The following is a 10,272-nucleotide window of genomic DNA, read 5'->3' on the forward strand; positions in this document are numbered from 1 at the left end:
GTCCATTGAGTCGGTGATGCCATCCAACCATCTCATCCTCTGTCGTCCCCTTAGCCTCCTGTCTTCTATCTTTCCCAGCATCAGGGTCTTTTCCAATGAGTCAGTTCTTTGCATGAGGTGGCCAAAGTATTGGAGTTTTAGCTTCAGCATTAGTCCTTCCAATGAATATTCAGGACTGCTTTCCTTTAGGATGGACTGGTTTGACCTCCTTGCAGTCCAAGGGATTCTCAAGAGTCTTCTCCAACACTACAGTTCAAAAGCATCAATTCTTAGATGCTCAGCTTTCTTTATAGTCCAACTCTCACAACCATACATGACTATTGGAAAAACCATAGCTTTGACTAGGTGGACCTTTGTTTGCAAAGTAATGTCTCTGCTTTTTAATATGCTATCTTGGTTGGTCATAGCTTTTCTTCCAGGGAGGAAGTGTTTTTTAATTTCATGGCTGCAGTCATCATCTGCAGTGATTTTGGAGCCCCCAAAAATAAAGTCACTGTTTCCATTGTTTTCCCATCTATTTGCCATGAAGTGATGGGACCGGACGCCATGATCTTTGTTTTTTGAATGTTGAGTTTTAAGACATCTTTTTCACTTGACAGTGAAAGATGACAAGCACCCAAGTAGACATCCTAACATACATGAGAACTGGCAGAAACAATGACTAAGAGACACAGAGTCACAAAGACTTGAAGTTTTGGAATTAGCAGATATTAAAATTGTGAGAAAATGAATACTTATGTGTAATATCTAGTGATCAGAGAAAAGAATCTATAGAAATGAAGAATGTTAAAATGAGAAACTGATTAGACATCAGAAGAGAGAATTATTAGAAGAAATAACCCAGAATGTTGCACAGAGGGACCCAGGAATAGATAGTACAGCAGAAGATAAGAGGTACAGATCAGAATGAGGTGTATGTAAAACATGTCTTATTTGAATCCCAGGAGGACATAATAAAATCATATTAAAAAGTGAGGAATAGAAATCAGAAAGTGAAGTTATAAAAGCAAATCCAAATAAATAAATCATAACAAATATAAATGCACAGAAGTTACCAGTTAGTTTGAATTAAGTGGTCTTTAAGAAGTGTATTTATTTATTTTTATTAAAATTTTTTGGAAATACAGCTGATCTATAGTGTTAATTTTTTTCTGTACAGCAAAGTGACTCAGTTATACATTTATGAATATATTCTTTTTAATTTTCTATTATAATTTGTCACAAGAAGTATGTTTAACATGTGAGGATACAAAGAGATGGATTTTTTTTTAAAGGAAGAAGATAATAGAGATAGACCAGTATAGGCATACCTTGGAGATATTATGGGTTCAGTTTCAGACTTCTTCAGTAAAGCCAGTATCACAATAAAACAAACCACAGGAACTTTTTGGTTTCCTAGTATGTGTAACAGTTACACTGTACTGTAGTCTCCTAAGTGTGTAACAGCATTATGTCTAAACAACAATGTACATGCCTTAATTAAAAAATATTACTAAATGCTAACCATTATCTGAGCCTTCAGCTAGTGGTAGTGGTTAACACCAAAAATCAGTGATCCCAGATCATTGTAACAAACATAGTAATGAAAAAGTTTGAAGTATTTCAAATTGCCAAAATGTGACACAGACACACAAAGTCAGCCAGTGTTCTTGGGGGAAATGGAGCCAGTAGACTTGCTTGGTGCAGTGCTGTCTGTTAAAATCTGCAACAAAAAAAATGTGGCATTTGCCAGGTGCAATAAAGTGAAGTGCAGTAAAATGAGGTTTGCCTGTATACATTGACAAAAAGGTGATTTAGCTGTGTAAACAGTGTGATTTTAGAACACAGTGTAAACGTGTGGTTTTGGAACAAAGCATTAATTCAGTCAGTTCAGTCGCTCAGTCGTGTCCAACTCTTTGCCACCCCATGAATCGCAGCACGCCAGGCCTCCCTGTCCATCACCAATTCCTGGAGTTCACTCAGACTCAATGCCCATTGAGTCAGTGATGCCATCCAGCCATCTTATCCTCTGTCGTCCCCTTCTCCTCCTGCCCCCAATCCCTCCCAGCATCAGAGTCTTTTCCAATGAGTCAACTCTTCGCATGAGGTGGCCAAAGTACTGGAGTTTCAGCTTTAGCACATTCCTTCCAAAGAAATCCCAGGGTTGATCTCCTTCAGAATGGACTGGTTGGATCTCCTTGCAGTCCAAGGGACTCTCAAGAGTCTTCTCCAACACCACAGTTCAAAAGCATCAATTTTTTGGCACTCAGCTTTCTTCACAGTCCAACTCTCACATCCATACATGACCACTGGAAAAACCATAGCCTTGATTAGACGGACCTTAGTTGGCAAAGTAATGTCTCTGCTTTTCAATATGCTATCTAGGTTGTTCATAACTTTCCTTCCAAGGAGTAAGCGTCTTTTAATTTCATGGCTGCAGTCACCATCTACAGTGATTTTGGAGCCCCCAAAAATAAAGTCTGACACTATTTGCACTGTTTCCCCATCTATTTGCCACGAAGTGATGGGACCAGAGGCCATGATTATAGTTTTCTGAATGTTGAGCTTTAAGCCAACTTTTTCACTCTCCACTTTCACTTTCAGCAAGAGGCTTTTTAGTTCTTCTTCACTTTCTGCCATAAGGGTGGTGTCATCTGCATATCTGAGGTTATTGATATTTCTCCCGGCAGTCTTGATTCCAGCTTGTGCTTCTTCCAGCCCAGCATTTCTCATGATGTCCTCTGCAGAGAAGTTAAATAAGCAGGGTGACAATATACAGCCTTGATGTACTCCTTTTCCTATTTGGAACCAGTCTGTTGTTCCATGTCCAGTTCTAACTGTTGCTTCCTGGCCTGCATATAGGTTTCTCAAGAGGCAAGTCAGGTATTCTAGTATTCCCATCTCTTTCAGAATTTTCCACAGTTTGTTGTGATTCACACAGTCAAAGGCTTTGGCATAGTCAATAAAGCAGAAATAGATGTTTTTCTGGAACTCTCTTGCTTTTTCCATGATCCTGCAGATGTTGGCAATTTGATCTCTAGTTCCTCTGCCTTTTCTAAAACCAGCTTGAACATCTGGTAGTTCTCGGTTCACGTATTGCTGAAGCCTGGCTTGGAGAATTTTGAGCATTACTTTACTAGCGTGTGAGATGAGTGCAATTGTGTGGTAGTTTGAGCATTCTTTGGCATTGCCTTTCTTAGGGATTGGAAAGAAAACTGACCTTTTCCAGTCCTGTGGCCACTGCTGAGTTTTCCCAATTTGCTGGCATATTGAGTGCAGCACTTCCACAGCATCATCTTTCAGGATTTGAAATAGCTCAACTGGAATTCCATCACCTCCACTAGCTTTGTTTGTAGTGATGCTTTCTAAGGTCCACTTTATTTCACATTCCAGTGACTACTTGATGATAAAAGTCTCATTTAACCAGGAGGATATAGTTTTTTACTCTAGGTCATGCTATCTATCATTTCTCAAAAAATGCAGGGGACAGTGACTAATAACAATAGGCTGTACATTAATTTGTTTAATCTTTAGGATATACAAGGATACTAATAAGAGTAGTTTATTTGAATGGAAGAAGGAAGGTGGGTGAGGAAAGGAACTGGCTGGTTGCAGGCCAGGTAGGAATGAAAGTTGTCATTTGGAATGTGTTTATACACATTCTTATGTTATGAATTTATTAAAAAATTAGGTGACATAACATAATAGATGTGAACCACTATGGAGAATGCTTGTGATAATTCTCCATGATGGAGAATTGGAAGTTAAGATGTAGGCAAGTTGTACTTATGGGGATAAAATTAATAAAATCAATCCTAAACTTGGTCCCATAGAAGACATTCTAATCTGTAGAGGTTAACAAAAGAAGACTGCTTTAGTAGTGTGACTTGCTATCACTTATGGGCATTCTTCAGGTTTAACTCAAATTGTTATCCAGATGTATAGTCCTTAAAGCCTAGTGTTTCCTTACCTGAAGGCAGTATTTTGTAGTTTATTTATTTATTTTTTTTGATGGAAGTTATGAGGAAGAGTTTTCTGTCAGTGGACATGTATGATTTTATATTTCTAGATACAAGTTTTTTTTTCTTTTTTGAAGTAATAGTTGATTTACAATGTGTTAATTTCTGCTCTACAGCAGTGATTGTTATACATAGATATATATATACACACACATATATACATATATATGTACATGTACATTCTCCTTGCATCCAAATAACACCTTTAACTTTATTCATAAAGCCTTGTACTTGTGCAGTGGCAGGAGGACTTAGCACATGAACTGTGAATCTTGTAGATCTTTATTAGAAAACAGTTTTGATTTTGTTATCCCTCTAAAATAGCTGGGAATAATGAAATTGGGAAGTTTACTTTTCAAATGGAAATACTTGGTTTCTTGTGTTCTTTTAAATACAGCAGTGATGCAAATAATCCATCAATTATTTGTAATGATTTTCATCTACTTATAGTTTTGATATAAAATGTATAATTCTCTTTCAGAATCAATATAATCTAGCAAGAGCCCAGCAATCCTATAATTCCATTGTACAGATACATGAGAAAAATGGTACGTTTACTTCAATAAGTATTTATTGCCATATGTGAAATTTTACATAATGTACTGTTTACTTATTTTGTTTTATTCTTCTGTTTTTGCTTTAATTTCTTACAAAGTATGGTTACCAGAGTGAAAAAATTTAACTTGAGGATACACATAGTGTGCTTCATTCAAAATCTTTGTATCCTAAATACTTGGGCTGGGAATCTTTGAGTCAAACATTTTTGAGTAGATTAATGAATGAATCACTTTACCTACTTGAAATGTGTGATACTGGGATAGGAACCGAGTTAAAGGCAATTCTAAAGGTGGAGTTCTTGCTGTTAATACTGAGTAAGTTGCAATCAGGATCATAAGCCAGTTGCTGAACCATTTTCAGACTGCTTAATGCTTTTTGACAGTTGTGCAGATTTATTTATTCAAGTAAAAAAGTTCTAACTTCAGTCTATACTTAAAAATAGACTGAATTGTAAATTTTAAAAAATATCTTTCAAAAGTTTATTGGACTTATTTTCAATTTTTCTTGTATTCACAAGGTATGTTTGGAGTTTTTGTCTCTAATAGTGAGATGACAACGGAGAAGGCAGTGGCACCCCACTCCAGTCCTCTTGCCTGGAAAATCCCATGGACTGAGGAGCCTGGTAGGCTGCAGTCCATGGGGTCGCTAAGAGTCGGGCACGACTGAGCGACTTCACTTTCGCTTTTCAGTTTCATGCATTGGAGAAGGAAATAGCAACCCACTTCAGTGTTCTTGCCTGGAGAATCCCAGGGACGGGGGAGCCTGGTGGGCTGCCGTCTATGGGGTCGTACAGAGTCGGAGACGACTGAAGTGACTTAGCAGCAGCAGCAGTGAGATGACAAAGAAGTAGACTTGGAGTCAAGACCGATTATCAGGTGCCATTTGGGTCACTCACTAGCTCTGTGGCCCTGAGCAAGTCCCATTACCTCTCAGCCTCAGTTTTCTCATCTCTAAAGGTGGTATGATTTCTGTCTTGCCAAATGTGAGGAAGGAGATAAGTTGTGTGTGTGTGTGCAGCACTTAATAACCAAGTGTGCTGATATTTATGGTAGCTGGGGTAGTGGAATGGATGCATTTTTGTGCAGAGGAGGTTAATTGATAGGAAGTAGTTTTTCTTCAAGAGTATCTACAGTAAAGTGTTCTTTAGTTAGAATGTGGTAGCTTGTGACTTAATATTTGTGTTTTTTGTGTGCTCACTTTCATTTAAGTGATAGAGCAAACGTGTCGCTTTTGCAGTGACTGCTTACTTTTGAAAGAATAGTATTCAAAACAATTTTCAAGCTTCTGAAGAGGGAAATGATAAAATTTGAGGACAAAGCTAGGTTTTCATAATAATCATCTCTAGCACGCTAAAATTACAGACCCAAAGATGCCTATATGCTCCTTTATTAAGCACGTGGACACTCCACAAGTCTTGGTATATTTATACTGTTGGAAGCGCAGCTTCCTACCAAACAATACTTTGTCTCAGTCTCATTTGCCTTTTTAGAGAGAGCTTATCTTGTTGTTAACCTTAGGGTGTTCCCTGGTGGCTCAGACGGTAAAGCCTCTGGCTACAATGCGGGAGACCCGGGTTTGATCCCTGGGCCGGGAAGATCCTCTGGAGAAGGAAATGGCAACCCACTCCAGTACTCTTGCCTGAAAATCCCATGGATGGAGGAGCCTGGTAGGCTACAGTCTATGGGGGTCACAAAGAGTCAGACACGACTGAGCGACTTCACTTTTTATCTTGTTGTTGAGCATAGAAACACGTTTTTCTTATCTCTTATTTTTTGTTAAATTAGACATTATAGTCAGCATTCAAAAATGTTTATGGAAAGCACCTGTATTTCAGAAAGTGTAGGTTTGTGTGTAATTAGCTATGAAGAAAGAGCAATAGATTCAGATTCAAGAGATGGATTCTAGTTAACCTGCTGCTGCTAAATCTGATCTTGAGCTTAATCACTTAATCAGGGCACCTGCTGAGATGGCACCCTCACTGGTAAAATGACATCACTGCACTGACGACAGTCCAAGTTCCTCATACTCTAAAATACCAGGATTTTGTTTGGGGGACAGTTATTTTTAGTTCAGTTTCCTATATAAAACTTAGCCTGTTGTCTAATATTCCACACTCTTTAGGTAGAAATGCCACTAATACAGAGATCTCACCTTGAAAATTCAAGTACAGTTTATTCATAGAAAATAACTATATTGTGAATATATCAGAATGTTGTGTTACCAACCCAAGTATAAGCTTAATTTTTACAAATAGGTTTAAACAGGGAAATTACGAGTAAAGAAAACTATGGGTAGAGAAAGTATGTAACCTTGCTAAAATGTCACTTCTCCTAGTTGGTTTAAGAATTAAAATGTTAACTTTTTTTTTCCCCATTCTTTTTCAGGCTGGTACACCCCTCCAAAGGAAGATGGCTAAATGTGTTGACTTTTGTATGCTTGGACCAGTGTTGCTTTAAAGAAAATCTTTCCAACATGCAGACAAGCTTTGAGTGCCCCTATAACAGCAGTACTGAAGATGTTAGCTAATAGTTATTTTAGTGGATAATCTGTCAACTGATCCAGCATAAGTTACAGCCTTTCCATTTTTCTCATTTTAGGTATCTTGGACTGAGCAGTGGGGCCTTTACTGTATTTTTTCCGATAAATACACATACTGGCCACTCCTTATCATCTCTTTCTTGAAAGGTGAAATGTCTTAAGTAGACAAGTCAGCATCAGGTTACTGAAGTTATGACTTGAGGGCAAATTTCCCATTTTTGAGCTCGTGTGTTATGAGGATTTACAATATATTGTTCCATTAAAGCCAATAAAGTTTAATCAATGTTTAATATTGGTTTAGAAAATTTAAGGTGTTCTGAATCACAGTAGCTTTTTCAGGTTAAAACTATTTTATGATATTGCCAAAATAATGACAGGAAATGTACTTGTTAAACAGTTAAACTTCTTTTTTTTTGGCTATGAAGATCTGAACTATCTGCTGAAGATTTGCTCTTAATTGAGTTGAACTTTTTAGGCAGAGCAAAGCAAGGCTGTGGCTGTGTCAATTCAGCTTGTGCATAGTAATTTCCCCTGGGGCATCAGAGTCTTGCTGAGCTGAATCTGCTTCTTGTTGGTTCAATATTTCTTATGAAGAGCTTGAAGTATAGAGCTTGAATTATTTAAAATACTAAGTCATTCTACGTTTCCATTTTATTAACGGGATGTTGCAATCAGTTGTAAACTAATAATCTTATAAAGTGATTGGCACAAAGACTTCTTGAACAAAACTTCAGTTAAGTACAAAAAGTATCTAATTTGGAGACTTAAATTTTTCCTATAGTCATAATAATGGCTTTTACATTGAAAGACTAATAGGAATTCTACATATATTAATTCTTTTATAAAATCTAGATTCAAATCAGTGTACTCTCCATTTCATTGCCTTACCTGAATTAGTCCTGTTGGGTTGGTAATAGATTTTTTTTTTTAATATACCCAAATTTGATTTAAAAGTAAACTCTAGTTATTAAGCACTTTTAAAAAGAAACCCAGAAGCACATTTTTTTCTGCACAAACCAGTTACAAAGTTCAAAAGTGTGTCTTATGCTTTAAGACTCAGTTTTTAACTTTGTAAACCACATCTGAAAAACTTGGCACTTCTGCATTATTGTGTTTAATTTCTTTTCCTTTTTTTTCTTCTTTCCTATTTTGGTTAAGAGGATAGTAGAAAAAGATTTTCTGGCATTCTTGTTCATTCGGTTAATTTGTATACAGTTCCAATTGCCAGTTGCTCAGATAACAAGTGACAAGGCAGAATTCTTTAAAGCATTAAAGTTCCTTAAACCTAAGGCTAAATCTTGAATACATTATTGAATTCTTTAATATCCTGATGGCTAGCAGATTGACAGCTGCACATTTGGCATGCTTTGGTTTTTGGTTTTGGGGGGTTTTTTGGACTTTATTTTTCATTGCAGATTTATTTGGCAATGTACAGTAAATTTTGTAAACTTGCATCAAGTTTATGAATAAAGAACCATTTAAAAAATAACTCTTTCACTTTCCTTTTGTAACAGATACTCTTTGAGTTTCTATAGGCTCTGTTGGGTTTCTGGAATAGGATCATATATGGTGGGATGGGGTGAGGAGAGGCTTAAGGTAGATTGATTTCACAAGAGAAAGCTGGAGAACCCAGAATTGTTGTGTATAGACTTGGCATACTCAGGGTTTCCTCAACCTCTTCCCTTGTGCACACTGATTCTTTAATATAAATTCAAATGCTACTTTCTTCATCGCTTTCCTAATTCCCCAAGGTACAGTATCTGTTCCCTGTTCAGTGTACCCATAGCCTCTTGACACAATTGTCAATTTCTCACATACAAGAAGTACAGAAGTAGGAAAACTCCAGGCGTAGTACCTCTGCTGCTTTGAGACCTTTCTGTGTTGGTTTCATCTTTGGATAGACTTGAATGTGCAGCCACCTTAATCCATCCAGAGGTAGATAATGGCCCTGTGGTCCAGTGTCTCCTTAGGAAGTGAGAAAGTCTTTAGAGGTCCCCCTACCCACCCTCCCACCCCCCAAAAAACACAACTTTTTCTTGGCCTAGAACTAGAGCATTTGTCTACCCCTAAATTAATGGCTGGTCAAAAGAATGAAACTATCATAATTAGTTTGGATCAGTGGTTTTCAAGGTATAATTTGTTGGAGAACTCTGGAGACTCCTGAGACCCTTTTAGGAGGTTTTTAAGGTCAAAACAACACTAAACCATTATTTGATATTTTCACTCTCATTCTCTCACAAGTGTACAGTGGAGTTTTCCAGAGGCTACATGATGTGACAGATGGGATATTGAACAGACTGAATTCAGAAGCAGATCCAGCTGTCTAATACTAACTAATGTCAGTAGTTACAGGTTTATAAGATGTAAAGATGCTACTCTATGCAATAGTGGGGAGTGGGGTGGAGATCTGGTAAGGTTATTTTTTCATGTTACTCTGTGTATGAACTATTTTAAGTGAATTAGTATGATAAATATAGTTACAACCCACATAAAGAAGTTCTTTGGCGTTATCATTATTTAAGAATGTGAAGCAGTCCTGAAGTCAAAATGTTTGAGACCTGCTTTTTTTAGACTTACCACATTTACCAGCCAAGAGCTGGGCACCAGATCAGGGCCTTGTTAGCAAGGAAGCTACAGGAGGAGTGGGTGTTCCCTGGGGAGACAGCAGTATCTGTTGTGCTTAGATTTTTCTGTCTGTGGTTCTCAACTTGAACTTGCATCAGGGGTAAATTTAAATCACAGTAAAGCTGAAACTCCAACTGCTGGCCCCAGCCCGCATAGTAAGCCTGCGATGGGGATCAAGAACGCGCCAAGGTATTTCCCAGGTGAATCTCATGCTATAGGCAGGGAACTAATGCTGTTTGGGGCGTGGTTTCACAGCAATGGTAGGTACTCTAAGCTGATTTACAGGTTCAGAACTTGAGGTTACACGGTGTTGAATAAAGGAATTTTCATACTTTTAAAAGGATATGCTATCTGTTCAAAAATCAGACTCATGCTGTTGTTAACTGACATTGGGACTGTAAGGACTGATACAACACTCTAGTCTGACTCCCAAGAATTCATGAAAGACTTGGAAATGAGGCTACAAGAGCAGTGAGCGGCACAGAATGAGGTGGATCTAGTTTGACTGCGTGAAGCTTCCGGGAAAGTCCCAGAAGAATTACAGGACGCGTGA

The 10,272-nt window shown here is 37.7% G+C and overlaps 1 protein-coding gene and 1 long non-coding RNA gene across 5 annotated transcripts in view; one reads left to right on the top strand and one right to left on the bottom strand.

Moving 5' to 3' along the window:
* UBE2Q2 (ubiquitin conjugating enzyme E2 Q2) overlaps nucleotides 1–7,384 on the top strand; it is a 60,567-nt gene extending 53,183 nt beyond the window's left edge. For 2 of the 4 annotated variants that reach the window (XM_069560125.1, XM_069560127.1), the window contains 2 exons: nucleotides 4,480–4,546; nucleotides 6,941–7,384. In XM_069560125.1, coding sequence (XP_069416226.1) covers nucleotides 4,480–4,546; nucleotides 6,941–6,972 — 99 coding nt within the window. In that variant the 3' untranslated portion in view covers nucleotides 6,973–7,384. The remainder of the gene's footprint in view (nucleotides 1–4,479; nucleotides 4,547–6,940) is intronic. The other 2 variants (XM_069560126.1, XM_069560128.1) reach the window with 1 other exon arrangement.
* The window catches only part of LOC138423796 (uncharacterized), a 42,500-nt gene that overhangs the window by 31,481 nt on the left and 747 nt on the right, over nucleotides 1–10,272 (bottom strand). The window lies entirely within an intron of this gene.

Source organism: Ovis canadensis, chromosome 18, assembly GCF_042477335.2.
Source record: "Ovis canadensis isolate MfBH-ARS-UI-01 breed Bighorn chromosome 18, ARS-UI_OviCan_v2, whole genome shotgun sequence".
Taxonomy (NCBI): Eukaryota; Metazoa; Chordata; class Mammalia; order Artiodactyla; family Bovidae; genus Ovis; species Ovis canadensis.